At 35.2% G+C, this 21,155-nt stretch overlaps 1 protein-coding gene across 1 annotated transcript in view; it reads right to left on the minus strand.

The window, feature by feature from the left end:
- Positions 1 to 13,897: 13,897 nt before the first annotated feature.
- Positions 13,898 to 21,155, minus strand: part of LOC150085097 (mitogen-activated protein kinase kinase kinase 10-like) — a 275,293-nt gene continuing 268,035 nt past the window's right edge. Inside the window, exon 9 of the mRNA XM_090376779.1 lies at positions 13,898 to 15,855. Within this exon, the coding sequence (XP_090232905.1) occupies positions 14,612 to 15,855 (1,244 nt within the window). The 3' untranslated portion in view covers positions 13,898 to 14,611. The remainder of the gene's footprint in view (positions 15,856 to 21,155) is intronic.

Here is a 21,155-nt window from a genome sequence, read left to right on the forward strand (position 1 = left end):
CTTCTATAATTCCCGCTCTCTCTTTCAAAACGGTCCAAACGCATGCCGCCACCAGCCAACATCCATTTACTGTCCAACTTCAAACCCACAGAACCAACTTTTCATCTTCCTCATTTATTCATTCAACTGCCGTTTTCTGGAACAACCTTCCTTCATACGTATTTCCTGAAAATTACAATCTACAGAAGTTCAAGTGCAATGTCAACAAATATCTTCTTTCGTCTTCTCAACCTCCAACCCAAGCACGGTACTAAGCTATAGGTTCTAATACCTCTTGTGTTTGGGGTTTTTAATAAAAAAAAAAAAAAATCCTTTTCCTTGGATTACTGTGTTCTTTTAAACTTAATGTTTACTCAGACAGTGTCAGTAAAATTATTCTTGAAGGGATGAAATCCTTTATTCCACATTCCACTCTAACATATCATCCTGTATCCAAACCTTCAGCTTCACTTTCTGCCTACACTAAAACTTGCAACAATTTGTAAAACAGTTATTAATAAGTCTAGACTCAATTTTGAACAGGCTAAAAGTAGAAACCTTTTTATCTTGTGCAAATGTTAGTTGGGCATCCTGTTCTCTTGCCAAAGCTACTGACTGAAACTTCTATCTGTCAATACTCCACATCTGTTACGACCTCATGGTTCTATTGCATCCTCAGCAGATTTAATAGGTTACCAAGATCTCTCTTATATCAGTGATCTTGGTAAACTACATTCTGTTACAACCAATATACTCCGGTTAATGCCTCCCGATGTCAGAAGGATGCATTACAATAATTCTGAACAATCTAGATGCTGAAAAAAAAATCCATGTTCCGATGGCATTTCTCTACTTGTTCTGAACATCTTCTCTCGTCTTCTATGTAGCATTTTTACACTTTCTTATTCCACTGTGTTTTTCCTTCTGCTTTGAAATTTGCTCATATCCAACCAGTTCCTAAAAAGGGTAACAAATTCCTCCTTTCCAATTATTGTCCCATTGCATTTTGCTGTATATGGCACTGAAGGGATTAAGTAAAATGAATGGGGAAGGTCTGTTCTCTCTCTCATGGGCAACACAAACCAAGGAACACAAATATAAAATAAAAATCTCAGGAAGTAACAGAAAGTTGGATGTTATTAAGTTCATCTATGGGCAGTGGATTGTCAAACACTGGAATAAGTTGCTCTCAATGTGGTGGAGGCTAAGTTTAAAGAAAAAATTGGACAATTACTTTGTAAGAATAGGAACAGTATAAATGTTTTGTTTGAATTTTTTTTTTTGGCTGATGCTGGAAACGTTTGCTTCTTTGTATCATTTGGCCTTACTAATACCTTTACTTTTTCCAAAGTAAAAGAGAAACTCATCAACTGTGAAAAAGTTTATCCACTTCTTCCTTGAATTTATTTAAGCTATCAACTTACACAACGACAGATGGAAGTTTGTTCTAGTCAGGGCTGGATTTTGGTGTTTGTAGGCACTTTCATTCTGAAATGTATTAATAAAAAGGGGTATAATGTTCTTCTATTTTAACACTTTGACTGCCAATCATGTCAATTAAAATGACTCAAGTTTCAACTATAATAGTAATAGGCATGTGATGCAAGAAATCAAACATATGAGCTTATGTAGCATCAGCCCAAAAAAAAAAAAAAAATTCACACAACTATTCCCTCTAAATGTTTGTCCAGTTCCTCCTTGAATTTATTTAAACTATCAACTTCCATGACAGATGTTTGTTTGTTGTTGTTTGTTATTTGGATTTTAGGAGCATTAGCAACTAAGGCCATACTGCTCCGTGATATGCGGTGGTCATTCCTTTCCGACCTGACCTTTCCGCATCCTCCGTATTTGGTGGTGACGGGATCGAACCCCGGTCTAATCAAGAAGCATTTGCTATGCACTGCTGCTCCTTCCCACCTGGCTACGGAGGCACCCACGACAGATGTAAGTTTGTTCCAGCAATTAACCCTTGCTGACTAAAGGCAAATTTCCGTACATCTATTCTACAACTCTTTCCTCAATTTGAATTTATGCCCCCTCAGGTTCACAATCTGAGCAAGCGGAAGAATCCCATCAGAATAGTGTGCTCAATCCATTCAAGGCCTTATACACCTCAATCAGATCAGTTCGCAGATGCCTAGTCTCCAGATGCTGCAATTTGCAGAATTAAGCCTCTCTTGGTAAGAGGATCCCTTCATTCCCCTCACCAATCTTGTTGCCCTTCTCTGTACATGCTCAAGCAAATCTACACTCGTCCTAAAATGAGGCCTGACCATATCATAATAAATGATAACGACCATCATATCGGTCCTAGTTTTGAGAACAGTTGCTAGACAGCATATGCCTACTGAATTGAAGTACCTAGAGTCAACTTAATTCCATTCAGAAGAGGGCAGTTAGGTTAATTAATGATTCATCTCTAACAGAGTCTCTCCACTTGCTTTCTCATAGACGCACTGTTTCTGCTGCATGCCTCTTCTACAGATACTTCCATGGGCACTGTTCTTCCGAATTGGCTTCTATAATTCCCGCTCTCTCTTTCAAAACAGTCCGAACACGTGCCGCCACCAGCCAACATCCATTTACTGTCCAACTTCAAACCCACAGAACCAACTTTTCATCTTCCTCATTTATTCATTCAACTGCCGTTTTCTGGAACAACCTTCCTTCATACGTATTTCCTGAAAATTACAATCTACAGAAGTTCAAGTCCAATATCAACAAATATCTTCTTTCGTCTTCTCAACCTCCAACCCAAGCACGGTACTAAGTACTATAGGTTATAATACCTCTCGTGTTTGGGGTTCTCATAAAAAAAAAAAAAAAAAAAAAAAAAAAAATTGCAAACATGTTTTCTCAGCTCATTTTTTGTTAGTCACAATGAAGAGAATGAAGAGTGCATTCCCTGGTTCAAACCTGTTGTGTATTATAAGTAGAGTCGTAGTATATATCAAAAAAGTGTGTCACATTTTAAAAGACTGGTGAGATACATTTTTTTATTTTGATCCTATAATTTACTGAGCTTGATCTAACCTGAAATGTCTGATGGCTATAAGCGAAAACACAAATTTAAAATAAAAAGGCATTAGAGATGAAATAGAACTAAATTGCTTAGAAAGAGCACTCTATAAAAGGTCATTGTTGAAATATATAAATGTTCCACAGCAGCAGTACCATTTGTCAAGCAGAAGATTTCAGTGATAGCATTCGTAGGCCTAGCTCTACTGATGAAGGAATAAGCAAAGATCAAATTAATATAGAATTGGAATCAGACCACACAGATTCCATGATGTCGACATTTGACATAAATGCAAATCAGTATTAATTAGCCTGTGAGTGATTTAGGCACCAAAAAACACCTGTTACTGTTTCAATATCAGGTTTCAGCACTGATCCAACTAATAGGAAAATAAAACCAAACCAGATTTCATTCATTACTTTGCACAAAATGTGCCATCTTAAAATTTGGAATTCAATTTGAAATCAAAGTCTAAACATTTTAGTGAAAAAAGTAAGATATGCATGAAAAGAATTTTTTTTTATAGAAAAATGAGCAATGGCGAGGTCGTTAAAAGAGACTCGCTAATATTCTCAGAATTTACAGGAAAACTGTATTGTTATGTTAGTTATTTAGAGGCAAGCTTAATGAGTTATTTCATCAATTTCAAACTGGATTTGACAAATAGAAAAATGCACATGCAAAAATCACAGTGGTGTATGAAAAACCAAAAGAACATTTCACTTCTATATCTACTATACTATACAGTTCCAAAAACCTGCCCAAACTGTAAATGGAGAAGGAAAAAGCAGGTATATAAGGGAATGAAGTCATAAAAAGAGTAGTTGTGGTAGTTAAATTTCTGGAAGAAAGAGGATGGCTTTTCATAATGATAATGAAGCACACAATAATCCTAACAATGGCAACTTCCTCTGGTACACTGTTCTTCTGTTCAAGTTTGATCCTTTTCTAAAAGAACATATAAGAAAATATGGAAATCTAGGAAACAGAAGTTTCCTTACCTTTCTTCAACTGCATATGAAGAATGTATCAATTTATTATATCAAGTGTTGGTGCTAATCACATTAAAGAAGGCAAATATTATGGCATCAGTATAGATTCAACCCCTGATATAAGTCACACGATAAGTTGTTGGTCATCATTTGTTATGTATCAAAAGATGGAGAAGTACATGTGCTTTTCTTAATATTTGTTCCTATTGAAAAGCATGATTAAAAATATCTTTTTGAGAGGGCAACATCTTTTCTTGACAAACATGAAATAGAAGTAGCAAATTGCAGCTCTTGCTCATATGACAACACTGCTAATATGAACAGGATGCATTCTGTAGAGCCGACCGGGCTAGCCGAGTGGGTAAAGTACCTGCCCGGCAACCCAAAGGTCGCGGGTTCGATTCCCGCCTCGGGCTTGGATCAAAGTACTGCAAAAACCTTGGGAGGTGCAATATGGCCACAGAAGCCGATGCGCCAACAACTACCAAATCAAAAAAAAAAAAAAAAAAGCATTCTGTAGTCCAAATGAGATTCAAGGAAATGAACAAATGACACGTGCTGCACACAGTCAAGTTTTAGTAAGGACAATGTCCACAGAAAGCTGCTTGGCTGCCATTAATTTTTTCGCCATTTTACAATCGCTTTACATATTCTTTGCAGTCTCACTACAAAGATAGTCATCACATTATGATGCTGCAAGATCACCGAAAAGAAATTACAATGAAATCCATGCAGAACTAATAAATATCTCAGAATGTGAAAAACAAAAGCTAACAGTGGTTCATGAAGCTAAGCTTTGATAAAAAAAAAAAAAAGCTGAATAGCTTAGAAATGGCATTAATGACAATCATTTGGGAAGATCTGCTAAACATTGATAGAGTAAATAAAGCACTACAAGAACCTGGAATTTAGTTGTACTACTTGCAAAATTATATCTGGAGAGTATGGGTTTGGCACACCCATGGTCCTGAGCTGGATATTATCATTCATCTCTTTCTTGGTGATTCCTTTCTACTTTTGACTCTCTCTCTCTCTCTCTCTCAGGGTAACTTGGGAATTTTTTTTTTTGGCTGGTGCAGCATAAGCCTCAGGCTTCCTTGCACCATATAACTGCTAATAATAATAATAATAATATGATGCCCTTCTGAATTATTTGGTTGATGTTAAAGATGAAGGCAAATTTGATAATTTTGAAAAAATGGCAAAGAACTTTGTTCCAAATTCTGATTACAGACAATGTGAATCCCAACAGCAGAAAAGGAAGAGATCATTAGATGAAACACCAGAGGAATTGGGATGAGAACTAAGTACAAAAGATACATTTGGAATTCAGATTTTAAACATACTAGTCAAAAAAGGGGTGCTGCATACACATGTTACATGATACCTTCAAAATTCTCGCAGGACAAATTTCTATCAAAAGATGAAGTTCAATCCAAAGCCAGAAAGTTAGTCAACATCTATTCGTCAGACTTGGAAGTAGACTGTTGATGAGTTTGTGATGTTTTCTGTATTGTACAAGGAAAACGTGTCTGTACCAAACTGATAAAATCCAAAATAAAAGATAAATTTGTTACAAATTTTCGAAATGTGCATATTAATCCTCAGATCAATACATATCTCCTACATGATCCAGTTATCGATATAACTGGATCAAATGTAGGAGAAAGATCATTTTCCAAACTTAAGCAAATCAAGAACTGTATGCGCTCATATGAGCGAAGATTGCCTATCATCTTTGGCTCTTCTGTGCATTGGAATGATATTACTTGTAGTATGGACTTTGATTAAGTTATGAAAGACTGCTACAACGAGAAGCCAAAAAATAAACTTTCTTAGGAAATGTTTTAATCATAGATTAGACGTGGAATAATTTTTTTTGAAATATAATTTTGAAGTTTTAGTTGCATTATTCTGTTTTTTTTTTTGTTTTTTTTTAAAATTTTCCCTCCCTACCTTCCATTGTAGGTCCTAGGCACTGTGCCTACGGTGCCTACGGTGCCTAATGGAAAATCTAGCCCTGGTTCCAGTTGATTGCTGGAACAAACTTCCATCTGTTGTTGTGGAAGTTATTCTTAAATAAATTCAAGGAAGAAGTGAATAAACTTTTGGAGTGAATGGATGGGTGAAATGGGAAAGATTTTTTTTTGGCTGATGCTGTATAAGCTTGCTTTCTTGCATCATATGCCAATACTAATGCTAAAACAATCTTGAAATTCCATCTGTTCAATGATTGTCAATATGATTCCATCAGAGTTGATCCCACTGGTAATATGTTACTCATCTTTCAACTAATTTCATGGAACAATTTGGTGAAATGCAAGTAGTTGCTCTTGACATTTTTAAGGCTACTGTTTTGTTTAGCATAAGTCTTTTAAACAAGCTCCCATCTTATGGCCTGCTGACTGTTTTTTTGCAAATGGATATCCAGTTTTCTCTCTGAATAATCACTGCAGGTGATGATAGATAGCATTATATTATCTTCTAATTTCTTCACTAATAGTAGCTACCAAAGTTCAGTTGTTTTTCTCACTCTTTTTTACTTGTAGTAGTAGTAGTAGAGGCATGTGATGGAAGAAAGCAAGCTTACGTAGCACCAGCAAAAAAAATAAAATAAACATTTCACACATCCATTCCCCCTAAACGTTTGTCCAGTTCCTCCTTGAACTTATTTAAGCTATCAAATTACACAATGATGAATGGCAATGCTTGTTACAGCAATCAACTACCCTGGCTAAAGGCAAATTTCTGCACATCTATTCTACAACTGTTTTTACTCAATTTGAATTTATGCCCCTCAGGTTCGTAATCTGAGCAAGAGGAAGAATCCCATCAGAATTGAGCATGCTACTCATTCAAGGCCTTATACACCTCAATCAGATCAACTTGCTGATGCTGCAATTTGCAGAACTTAAACCTTCCTTTGTAAGAGCACCCCTTTGTTTCCCTCACCAATCTCGTTGCCCTTCTCTATACTTGTTCCAGCAGCTCTACAGCCTTCCTAAAATAAGGCCTCCACACCTGTATGCAATATGTGGTCTGATCATTACCTTATACAAAGGGATACTCACCTCCTTATCTCTGCTAACAAAGTTCATGTATATCAAAACCCCCATGAGCTCCTCGGGCAGCATGTCTGCACTGCTCAGAATCAGGAAGAATCCCATCAGAATCAGGAAGAATCCCATCAGAATTGAGCATGCTACTCATTCAAGGCCTTATACACCTCAATCAGATCAACTTGCTGATGCTGCAATTTGCAGAACTTAAACCTTCCTTTGTAAGAGCACCCCTTTGTTCCCCTCACCAATCTCGTTGCCCTTCTCTATACTTGTTCCAGCAGCTCTACAGCCTTCCTAAAATAAGGCCTCCACACCTGTATGCAATATGTGGTCTGATCATTACCTTATACAAAGGGATACTCACCTCCTTATCTCTGCTAACAAAGTTCATGTATATCAAAACCCCCATGAGCTCCTCTGGCAGCATGTCTGCACTGCTCAGAAAACTTCATATCTGACTGTACAGTTACTTCCAGGTCTATTTCATTCTCTCCACTACCCTGAGGGTAGCACTGCACAGTTGACATGTTATTCTGGGTTTACCGCTATTTGTTAATTTTAAACTTCAGTTACCACCTCTCAGCCACTCTGCCAAACTTTTCCAGATACTGTTGCAGCAGCATACCATTGTTACTATATCATCTGTAAACTAGAACATTAAGCCTGTTATACCTTCATCAATATGATTTGTAAATATGGAAAAGCACATGGTCCCAAGACCCCACCCTGGGGGGGCTCCACTAATAACATTAGTCCATGACAAGTAGTGTCCATTGATTACCACTCTCTGTCTTCTCACACTCAACCATTCTTTTATCCATAGCAGGAACTATGGATAAAAGTACAGCAGTCGTGTGTGCAACAGTATCAAAAGCTTTCCTGAAATTCAAGTATATGACATTAAAATAATTTTTTTTGCATCCGGTTCCTTTGTGACCAATCTTAGTATCCAATAAAATTGTCTAGATCAGGGGTGGCCAACAAGTCAATTGCGATCTAGTCGATCACAGCTTTAATTTCGATTGATCACAATGAATTTTAAATTAATATCAAAATGGATTAGTCAAAATCTAAATATTATTATTATGCGCCCCACTGCATACACTTATTACAAATCCGCTGAAGCAGGTGACTACTCTTGTCGTCGTATAGCAGGGTTTGTCTAGTAACAATTCATGCAGTTACAATGTGGAGAGCACAGTGTATGTGTTGATTTCTTATTTAGCTTACTTAATATTAATAACTGGGCAGTACTTATACGTTAATTTAATACCCTTTGATTTAAAATGAATACTACGAAAAAGAGTAAAACGTATAATTTTCATCAAGAGTGGGAACTAGAATACTTTTTTTGTAATGATGAAAGAAAAATGTTGTTTGATTTCCAATGCTTCCGTGGCTATACCCAAAAGAGGAAATTTAGAAAGGCAGTTCAACGCAACTCCATGGTAAATACCAATCGGATTTTCCGCCTAATAGTGACCTTAGAAAAAATAAATTAAAAGAACTTAAATCCAGATTATTCCCACAACAAAATTTCTTCATGGCACCTAATTTACAATCTAAAGCAGTAACTGTAGCATCATTTAAAGTGAGTCATCTTCTTGCAAAAAAATGCAAATCCTTTTCTGATGGTCAATTCATCAAAGATGCATTTTTCGAAATAACTGATTCTCTATTTGAAAATTTTAAGAAAAAAAAAAAGAAATTAAAAGTGCTCTTCAAGATCTGCAATTATTTCGAAATACCGTGATGCGACGCTTCCAAAAAATTAGTAAAATTATGAGCAAACAAATTGCATGCTCATATTGCTAATTGTGCGTCCTTTTCTTGACAAGAAAAGGATGCACAATTGAATCTACAGACATCAGTGATACAGCTCAATTGCTCGTTTTTATTCTTATTGTTTTTGATGATTCTGCCACTAGAGAAGAACTGTGGGTATGGTTTCGTTAAAAGAAAGAACTAGCCTTGATATATTTAACGCATTCAAAAATTTTAATGAAAAATTAAATTACCACTATTTAAGCTTGTATCAATAACAAATGGAGCTAAAGCAATGATGGGGCATCTTAACGGATTTCATCGCATCGTACCAAAAGGATGATGAATTCCAGATTTTTTGAGTTACCACTGTATCATCGACCAACAAGTGTTAGCCAGCAAAAGATTAAATACTAAAAATATTATGGACATAGCTTTCAAAATCGTGAATTCCATCAGAGGACAATCTCTTTAAAGGAGACTTCTCAAAATGCAACTTGATGAAAATGAACCAGATCTAATATTACACAGAGATGTGAGGTGTCAGTTTCGGAGTCAGTTTCTACAGAGATTGCAAAATTTGCTGAATGAAATTAAAAAATTTGTTGATCAAAGGAGAGATGATTATCAGAAGCTACAAGATATAGAGTGGTTGTCAGATTTTACCAGTAAATTAAGTGATCTGAATTTGGAATTACACAGAAAAAATAAAAATGTGGGTGACATGATTCGTAGTAGTTCTGCATATAAACATCAATTTTTGGCAATGGCTAAGAATCTCAAAAAAAAAAAAAAAAAATTCAATCATTTTGTAAATATGCAAGATCATTTGCAAAAATATCCTGTTTTTGGATTTAATAGTGAGAAATATGTTTCTGAAATTCAGAAAGTTGTGGATGATTTTGAAACCAGATTCAGTGAATTTAAAACAATTAAAGATATTGCTTAATATACAGTAAACCCCCGCTATTCGCGGTATCTGTATTTGCAGTCGCTGATTTAATATAAAATGAAACCTAAAAAAATGTGAATTTTAAAGCACCGTGAACATTTTCTGACGTAAAAAAACATGAGCGTGGCTAAAATTATCTTTCCAGGTCAAAACAGTGCTCAGTGGAAGAGGGGTGACAAAATCGCGAGCGTGGATGTTTCTTGCTAATCCTTGTTCAGTATGTGTTATGCGCTTGTCATGGAAGGTTTCGCCGTTTGCTTTTAATTTATATGCTTATAAATTGAATAAATTTATAAATTGATATGCTTACAAAAGTGAAAAATCTACCGTTTTGCAGTGTGTTAGTGAAAACAGACTTTTTTGAGTGTGTTAACGGAAGAAAGCGACTTTATTGTGGACAAATTCTTTTCTGACCCCTACAAAAATATGGCTACGAATAACAAGGGAAATGTGAAAAGATCAAAGAAGGTGATGACATTAGCAAATAAAATTGAATTATTAGACAAAATTTCTAATGCTGAAAGTGTCTCCTCAGTGGCAAAATATTATAAAATCAATGAGTCAACGGTATGATCAATCAAGAAATCAGAAGAAAAAATCCGTTGTAGTGTCCGTGAAAACGCGCTAATTGCTTCAAAAATTTGCTCTGTAACTCCGTGATGTTAAATTAGAAAAAATAGAAAAAGCTTAAAAATTGTGGACCAAACTCAAAATAAAATTCCATTAAGTTCACTCATCATTCGTGAAAAGGCAAAACTCCTTTATCAACACTTTAGCGAAACTGGTGATAGCACTGGCATGATAAGTTTTTTTTGCTAGCAAAGGCGCTGGTTTGAAAGATTTGTTTGAAATTTCTAATAAATATTACATTTAATATTAAATTGTTTCTTATTTTCATTTCAATTTTTCACTATGTACTGTCTGTGTACATAGTCATATTATGTAGGCACATGTCATACATACATAGACAAAATTTTAACTAGTTTTTCTTATATATTTCATACTTTGGAACGGAACCCCTTTATTACTATGGGAGCCATAACTCAAGCCATAATTCGGTATTCGCAACATTTCTCAGGAACATTTCTCGGGTTTACTGTATTTCTTATCCATTTAATATCAGGTTAATGTCCGATTTTTCATGGAGAAAATATTACTTGAAAATGAAATTATTACATTTCGAAACGATATCTTTCTAAAAGCCAGATCATCAGAAAATGACTTTTAGAAATATGTTTTGGTTCCACACATCTATGTGAATCGGCCTTTTCGTATTTGAAACAAACAAAGACAAAGAATTGCTCTAAGAGTAGTCTTACAGACTTGCATACAGAAGATTCTTTACAGTTGGCCTTATCACAGTATATCCCCGATTTTGAAAGCTTGGCAGATGCATGAAGACACAAACATTGCATAAATTAAAAAACGTATGAATTTAAAATAAGAATTCTGAATTATATTTAATTTTAAAATTTATAAACATTTTTCAACACGTGTTGATTAACTTTTTTAACCATGTGCAATAAAATTCTTAAGATGGTAGATCGCGGTACATTTTGAAGAAAAAAAGTAGATCACATCACAAATTAAGTTGGCTACCCCTGGTCTAGATGATCCTGCATTGCTTCTTCAAATGACTTTCATCAACTGGTGAAATACCACCACTTTGCTTATTGGAGGCTTGAAGTGGTGAAACCCATGTTTAGTCTCTAGAGCAAAGTTTCCGGCATCCCCCTCCCCCCATACTTCTCCTTCAACCCATACACGGTACTAAGTACTATAGGTTTTGATACCTTTCATGTTTGGGGTTCTCATAGAAAAAAAAAAAAACCAGCTATGCCATTACTTTCCCTGGAACAGAAGTTAAACTAACATGTCACCCTGTGATCCTCTTGTGAATTGGGGATGCATTTGCATTTCTCATGTCTGAATACAGGCATGCAGACAGTTACTCAATCTATAATCACAAACTATCTTGTGGTGGGTAGGCCATATATATATATATATTTTTTTTTTTTTTGACATGGTTCTATATACACTGTTCCTAATACTGTTATTTAAATATGTACATTTTATTTCTAAAAATTACTTTAAAAAAAGAGTCCTAGTAATGGGTTGGCTACAGATTTGCATATTCAACAACTTGCCACCAGCAGAATAGCATGCATGTCATTCATTGATGATTGGTTCTGCCAATTGTCAATGTTGGCAGTCATATTGTTGCACTTATAGATTATCTCACTACAAGTAAATCAAGTAAGTTTTTTTTTTTTCAGTATATTTCATCACAGAAATTTGGCATATACATCTCTGTCACTATTTGTGATTGGTGTTAAGATAAAATAAAGATATTTGTAGCTGTCTATATGAATCAAAGGGTTTTGTGTTTTACTTCTAAAATCTGAATGAACTCTGCCTCCACTAAAAGTCAGCTGCTTTTAACTTCCTTCAGGAGAGTCCTTTCTAATACAAAGGCAAATGAGAAATTTTGTTCTGTGTATGCATTTATTTTAAATCATTTCAAAAATTTTGAAATTATTTAGAAATTAATTTTCTTTCAAGCGTTGCAAATGAAAACACAACTACATTTTTTTTGTAACTGTCTTTATTGCTAGCTTTTATACAGCCAGCAGTACTAGAATTGTGCATAAGGTTTTAATTCACAATTACCCATAATTCCCCTTATGTCAAGAAATTATGCAAACACAAAATATAAAAGTTTTGCGTTTAACAATGTTCTCTATTTGTTAAGGATAATAAAATTAAGTGTATTTACAACAATACATTAGAGAACGCTTGTAACATCATCACTATCTTTGCCAATTTATGATACATGTGGAGAAACCTTGGTATTTAACCCAGCACAACCAATTTAAATATAGCAGTGCATGCAATATCATGCTTTCCACATAAAGTCAAACTATACAAAATATACCAAAAATATATAGTAATATATATATACATGGCGTTATGGTGTAAAACAAGAGAAATTAGTTTACAGCACTTTTAACAAGGGCAATTAAAGAGCAATTTTTCCTCCCCCCCCATCTCTCTCTCTCTCTCTCTCTCCCAGAATGAAATATAAATTACATCTCCAGGTGAAAAAATTTGCTACATCTATTGAAGCAGAAGATTCCCATAACAGAAGATTAAAGTTATTAATAAAAAAAAAAAATTGGTACACTATTTCGATGATAGTTATGATGGACAAAATTTAGTTTTCATTATTAAACAATCCTTCATTAATCAATTTTACATGTATTTTATAATTAATGAAATCAACTAGAAATAATGGCAATATTCCAAATGTATTTTATAGTAGTTTATTTGCTAAATCAGTTAAAAATAATAACCAAACTAAACGCATTACTATAGCCTTTTTCAGTAACACAACAAAACTTTTGTAATTCCCTTTCGAGTAAATTGTGAAGTGAAGAAATGCGCCACAAACAACGTGGTAATTTTGTTTTTAGTATGTGAAATTATGTGAGTTCTGTGATCTGTTGTGAACTCAAGTCTGGCTAATCACCATGACGAGAGTTTTTAATATTTTGTTTAATGCCAACAGTAAAAAAAAGTAATGTATCAAGAATTGTAATACAAATTTTCATAGTAAGAATGAGTAATTTGTATTATGATTCTCGAATTGTCAATTCATTAAAAATTACATGTATTCAGTTCAGTGTGCATTCTGTTAATTCTTAAATTAGTTACCAGCTTTTATGCAACTTATATCAGATCCTATGTAGACAAAAAAACATATGCAGAACATTTTTAATGCAAGTCCCCATAAGTGAATATAACTTTTTGATTTATATTTAAACTTTTATTCACATAAGCTGCTAATAATTAGTTGCATTTTTCTGAATACCAGTGGAAGAAAAGTGGACACAGGTTCGGCTTATGGGACGAAGAATCTCTCCCATAAAAAATAAATTAATAACAAAAAGTGCAGGAGATGCTTTTATTTTATATATTCATTTTCTGGAGAATTCTTTTAATTCAAAATGCATCTTTGAAATAGCCTAATTCAATTTCTGAATGTTTAACACCATAACTCAAAATTAGTTTTAAGAATATTAAATAATAAAAAAAAAAAAAAAACATGATTCAGAAGCTCGACTGTTGCTTTCATTTTTAAAGAATTTTCTTTGAAAACAAGCTTATGTGAAATAATGAAAACTGATTTTTGTGACACTTGGTTCCACATACCCTGTTTTCTTTTTGGCCACATAGTTCATTCATCTGAATCAGGTTACAGAATATTAGACTAGCAAATACAACTTTAACAATAAAAGAGAAAAAGAAATATGACAATGTGATAACTGAAGGGTTATGTGAAATCCACCTGATGTTTAAAAACTACTTTTTATAACCCTGCCGATTCTTTCGTCCTCATTTTTGGATAATAAATAATTAGACCTGCTCATGTATTTCATACTTAATTAGTTTTTAAATTTTTTTTTAATTGCTTTATTAACTACTTGGGATTTTAGAAATCCTTAAGTATAAAGAAACTAAATGGAAACAAATGTAACTTAGTTAAAATTAGTCCCACGGAGAATCACTTAGTAGGAATGTTGATATATTGAGCTCAGAGTGAGAGCAGTAATTAAAACCCAGCCTATCAAGTTAAGTATCTCAACTTCAGGATCATTAGGAATATTCTCAATTAATCCTTTACAGTATGCAACACTATAATATAAATTCTGGACAAATATAGGAATGTATCCTGTTTTGGTGAGCATCAGTAACAAATTAGAGGCACCAGAACACCTGAGATAGTCAATGTATCCAATTTTATAAACTGGAAAAAAATATCGCTGGAAAAAGCTATATGCTATGCAAGAAATTCCCGTTCTAAGTCTAGTGCAGAGGGTTTCTGTTGTTCTCCAAGTATTTGCTGCATCATAGCTGCTGCTGTCAGTGGTATGGTTCCATCTTGAGACTGTCCAGCTGCAGGTAAGTCAAGTAAAGTTTTTTCATCACGTTTTGTCCCAGAAATTTGATTTGTGCACTTTGTTTTGTCACTACCAACAGCAAACCGAACTCTAGAAATTATGATATTTTCATCATTTGAAATAACATTGTCTGGAGGACCAGGTGTTCCAGTAGAATTTGAAAAGCCAGACCATCCTTTACAAGATATTTTATTGACTTTTGAGTTAATTTTGGATGATTGTAATTGTCCAAAGTGGTTCTGAAGTTCCAAAGGAAGATGATGATGATCAGAAGGATCTTGAACTTGCCTATATGGACTCTGGAGAGTGGTAGGATGATGAGAAGCAGCATTAGAATAACTAAAGTTATGTGAAGGCTGAGGATAGGCTATCGAAGGCACATTATCTGACTCAATTCGATCGGGATCATCCACATGGAAGGAAGGATTGACATTAGATGAATTAGATGAAGTAGAAACATTGGATGATGTCCTCCGGTGTGCATATACTACTCTCTGTGGGGTGCGTGGTTGAGCAATATTTGAAGAAGGTATATTAACAGAAGAAACACTAGAATTTGGGTTATCGTAAGCATGATACCCATCTTCAGGTCGTACATTATCTGAATATATTCTTTCAATGTGGAAAACATCAGGCATTGTATAATCAGAATATAACCGTTCTACATAATAGGGCACTTCATTTCCTACACCACTATTATTGCCACCACCACTACCCCGATACTCTTGGTAATAATGATAGGAAGATTCTGGAGGGCGGTTGTATTCAGAATAATGGGGCACTGGGGGGTAACTTTCTTGTCTTATATATTCAACATAGGGTCGATCACCATGATTAGGCAAGGCAGGTGGAATTCCTGAAGATGAACTTGTACTAGAATAGTTATGATCACTTTCACTACTTGCACTGGACAATTTGCGTAATGGACTCTGAGTGTGGGAAGTATAAGATCCTCCTGAGCCTATATTAGGATTATGCTGAGAAGTATCCGCATACCTGAGAGGTGAGCTTGTATCAAGATTCAAACATGGTCTATAGTGACGAGTTTGGCCATGATAGGTGTTATGTGGATACCCTGAAACTGAAGAAAATTCATACTCCGAACCAGTACTGTAAGGTGATCCTAAAAGATAATAAAAGATAAGGATACAAAAATATAGATATCCAATTTAAATATGTACTCATATATGAAGTACGAATGTACAAATGAAAACATGCAACAGATAAGAATAAAGTAAAAAGATTCCAATAAAGACCAAATTGAATATATGAAGGTAATATTAAATAGTACATTTATTTGTATCAACTAACCATTTCTATTAAATTTGGACAAATGTTTTAACCAACTAACTGTATATATTAAGAGATGAGTGCAGAAATATAATTATTTCAAAAATAAAGGCTTGATAATTCGCTTGCCATCCAGACATATTTTATCTCCAAGTTTAATATAACTTATATTCTGAACTACTATGAAACCTCCAGTAGATTTATTGCTTATGAAATAATTATCTATAAAAAATGACATGGAAATACTCAGTTTGCAAAGAAAGGGATTTCAGAATTTAATATTCTTCCCTCCCATCCCCTTTAAATTCTTGTAATTGTGCTGTGGAATTTTTTTCAGCTGTTAATCCTGACCCCTAAACAATCCTCCTTCAAAAGTTTTTTTTTTTTTCATAAAAGTTGAGTGGATAGTATCTATGTGGATAGTATAATGTGAATAGTATATACTAAGTGGATAGTATAATGTGAATAGTATCTTAAATCAACTTAAGATACTATTCACATTATTACAGAAATAAGGAGTTTCTATACATTTTTTCTGGATTTAAAATTTTCATTTAGCATGCATGCATAAATAATTTTTAAAGTGAATTGTGGAAAGTTTTTTCTAAGACCACATTTTGTACATTGCAGTCAGTGGGCACTTGGTAGAAATATTTTTTTAAAAATTAATGCAAAAGATGCTTCAAGTCAAATGGAATCGAACTATCTTAATTTCCTTTGTTAAACATTCTACATCAACACTCTCTAATAATTCATATCTTAAATTTTACTTTAAAGTGAATTACCAATTTCCTAGAAATGCTGCCACATTTTCACATATAGATTTTACACAATTGCACATTTATCTATATTAAATTGTGGCAAATGCATGGTCATATTGATCCTCCATTTGAGGATCAATATGACCATGCATTTGTCATGGTCATATTGAGAATGGAAATGAGAGACTTGAATTTCCCATGTTTGAAAAGGTCTTTTGTGCAGTTCACTCTTGTCCCATTGATGAAAGGTGAACTCACAGTACTTCTCAAAAAGTATTTTCTTCATTTTCTCTATTAAAAATTACCTTCATTATACTTTACATGTACACACTCTCCTTCCACCCAGTTGCATGCAGATGAATGCAGACTTATTTTTGTTCCAGCATTCATCTGCATGCAACTGGGTGGAAGGAGAGTGTATACATGTAAAGTGTAATGAAGGTAATTTTTAATATTTGCAGACTGCAAATCCTCTGCCCCATCCAATTTGCCTATTCATGACTAAGCTATGAGTCCAATAACAATGATACGCTTGTCACTGGGGGTCCTGATAAGGCAAATTTAGAATTAAACTCTCACGCAATAACAAATTGTTATTGGATCAGTTTTTACACATATAAATCCATCCCCTCATTTTTTTTTTTAATTGTAACCCAAAACATGACAGATTATATGAACCTAAAGCATTCTAGTACACATTACTAGAATACTTAATGCTCGTACTGGATGGCACCCTAGAACATATTTATACAAATCCTTGTCATAACCAAAAACAGAATTTTAGCAAGAAAAGCCAAAAGCAAGGTCATTTAACATACATACACAACAATGCACATTAAGAACAGCTTACAGCAGAGCAACAGAGACCTAAAGACTCAGACCAGTAGTAAAATTGCCACACTATGATTCCTCAGGTGCCACTATGGTGGCAGACCTGGCCATACCAAATGATTTGCTAATTATTAAAAGTTTATCAATTATTATCCAACAAGATAGCTATCATCAAGAAGCTTAAAAAGTAAAGGAGTGGAATTAGCAGAAGAACTAGATCATTATGATATCAGAACAGCAAATATTGAGTAAAAGATGACTATGGAGGTCTGAGACAGTTTTTAAAGTCTATATAGTGGGACCAACTGATAATGTTACCAATGGCAAATTCTAAATGGGAAGCATTCAAAGAATCTTGGAAGCTACTAGGCTTTTCATACCAACTAAGAAATACAATACTGTTCAAGGTTTATGCCTAAATGGATGTCAGCTGAATTAATGAGACATGTGGCAGTGAAGAAAAATGCATGGAATACATATAAATTAATGGGTGACACTGAAGCCTATGGAAGATATAAGCTGTGATCAAGTCACAAAGGATGTTAGGCAGGCAAAGACAGATTATAAGAAATCTTTGGCAAAGGATATAAAGAAAAACAGCAAAGAGTTCTTTACTTATGTAAACTTTAGAAGGAAGAGGATGAATCATATTGATCCACTTGATATTGATGGTTCAACTGTTGATGATCCTGCTTAGGTAGCTAACAAACTGAATGACTATTTTGCATCTTCATTTACACATGAGGGGTTATTCAGAGATATGGGAATACCAGAGGAGAAATTGTTGAAGATAAACATAAAAAAGACATCAGGATTGGGTGGGATCAATCCAGTTATATTAAAGGAGGCAGCAAAGGAAGTACCAATGGACTGGAAATGTGCAAATGTGACCCCAATTCACAAAGAAGGATCAAAGGGTGACACAAGTAATTATAGATCTGTTAGTTTAACTTCTGTCTGGGGAAATCAATGGAGGCAGTGATTAAAGAAGCACTGCAGGATCATCTAGACAACACTTCGGTTACAGTTCGGACACAGCACGGGTTTGTTAAAGGGAAGTCTTGTCTGACCATTTTGATTGGATACTATGATGTGGTCACAAAGGAACTGGATGCAAAAAATAATTTTGATATCATATACTTGGATCTTAGGAAAGTTTTTGATACTGTTGCACATGGAAGAATACTCTACAAATTGGAGCAGTATGACATTAAGAGCAAAATGCTGCTGCAGATAAAGGGATGATTGAGTGGGAGAAGACAGAGAGTGGTAATCAATGGACACTGTTCTTCGTGGACTAATGTTATTAGTGGAGTCCCCCAGGGTTCAGTGTTGGGTTTATTGTTGTTTTCTGTATTTATTAATGATATTGATGAAGCTAAATCAGGCTTAATGTCTAAGTTTGCAGATGATACGAAGGCTGGCAGGGTTGTTAATGACACTAATGACAGTGCACTACTAAGGTATAAGGTATGTTCGTGTCAAACAGCACTTGGGATTTCTCCCAACTCCGTGTGTTTCGCTGTATTGAGGACAGTACACTGTCAAGCCAGAGACTTGAAAGTGTGTGAGCCGTGTCTGTGCAGTGTGATATGTTGTGCCCATTGTTTGACCAGCTTATTGGCCACCAGGCCCCTAGTGGGGCCTGACGATGCCCATACCTTGCCACGTGGAGGCTAGCCGGGTGTATCCAGTATCACGTGGAGGCTAGCCGGGTGTATCCAGTATCTGGCAGGTCCTGCCACCTGGCTAGGTCCTTAAAAAAAAAAAAATTTTTTTTATGCATTTGACATTAGTGCTTAATGGGATTGCTGTTTGAAAATCGCTGGTTGGGTTGAATGCTAAAGAGATGTGTTAAAGGCCTAATAGATCGGGCAAAATTTTGAGGCTATACACTAGATAAAAGCTAATAGCGTTTGTTGTCTTAGAGATTTAGATAAAACCGGTGGAATTTAGCCGTTGATTAGAATTTGGCGGAATTGTTAAGGATGTACCTTGGTTGATTTCGTGAGGGGGGGGAGACTGAAGACTCGGGGGAAAACAGAAGAATAGGGTTGATAGTGATGATCCCCAAAGAGGTCAGTGGAGACGAGCCCCACCAGGCGAAGCATGGGGGGGAGCAGGCAGGGAGGGGAGGAGACAGAGATCCATCTCTTAAGTGTGCTTACTGTGCGACATGCTCTGGTAATAGTGAGTAATATTGATTCTAATTTATTCCTATTTCTTACTATGGCCGAGCGGATGAACCATGCACCAGCTCCATAGGTGATAACAGGTAGGAACGTTGCATGGTATATGACCGCCAGGGTCTTTCTTTTGAGCCCCCAGTCTGCTCGACTGATCCTGGCAATCATACCTGCATAATTTCTCACTTTCTTCGCCAAGTAGATCAAATGGGGTAAAAAGTTAGTTTTGAATCAAAGACCACACCAAGATATTTTAGTTCTGTTACCATTTTTGTAGTGGTTATGTTAATTTTGATTTGTGGATGTCTGCTTATGTCCAAATTGCCTTTTAGAAGCAAGTTTGGTTTTTTTCAGGCGATATTTTGAGCATGTGCATTTGTGCCCACTCCTGCAGCTGCAAGAGGGTGGCATTTGCTCTTTGCTCTACAACTACTCGTGAGTTACCTTTTACAAGGAAAATCATGTCATCTGCAAAGGTCAGGCTTTCCACAGGGGCCCAGATCCAAAGCCAGAAATTCATCCAGAACAATGTTCCAAAAGAAAGGGCCAAGGATTGAACCCTGTGGGCAGCCTTTATTCACAGGGTGTGTCAATGGAGATTGCCAGCATATATTTCTCCTCTGTGTTTTTAACTGTTGTCAGTAGGTGGTGCATTGCATCATCCGTGGAATTGCCCTGCTTAAAACCGTACTGATTGTTGGAATGCAAACCTGCTTCTGTGTAATATTGAGCTAATCTGCTATACATTAGTCTTTCATATATTTTCCCTAGTACAGGGAGTAGGGCTATTGGTCTATATTATTTGGGATCAGTAGGGAGTTTTTCAGGGTTTTTGAGAATTAATCTTAACGCAGCTTGTTTCCATATTTTTGGGAAAATAGTCATACAGTTATTATATAGTGCTATTAATTTATCTGGTGCTATTTCTGCTAATTTTTTGATAATCTCAACCTCTAAGAGGTCAAAACCTGGGATTTTATTGTTTTTGGTTTTAGATAGTGCTATTTCTAAGTCTTGTATGGTGAATAGAGGTTCAATATTGGCATTGTCATATTCAGTGTTTTCTTTTATAATGTTTAGCTGAGTTTAGCAGTGCACTACTGAAGAGGATCTAGAAATGTTGAGCAGATGGGCTGAGTGGTGGCAACTGAAGTTTAACATTGATCTAAAGTATTGCATATGGGTAGCAGTAACTCCAGAGTAACATATCAACAGTGTGGTACTACACTCAAGGTGGTAGAGAATGAAAAGGACCTGGGGTAATTGTGCAGTCAGATATGACGTTTTCTGAACAGTGCGGACAGTCTGCAAGAGTAGCTCATGGTATCTTGTCAATGATATACAGGAATTTCTTT

The sequence above is a fragment of the Mastigoproctus giganteus genome, chromosome 6, assembly GCF_048544385.1.
Source record: "Mastigoproctus giganteus isolate SK-2022 chromosome 6, ASM4854438v1, whole genome shotgun sequence".
NCBI classification, from domain to species: domain Eukaryota; kingdom Metazoa; phylum Arthropoda; class Arachnida; order Uropygi; family Thelyphonidae; genus Mastigoproctus; species Mastigoproctus giganteus.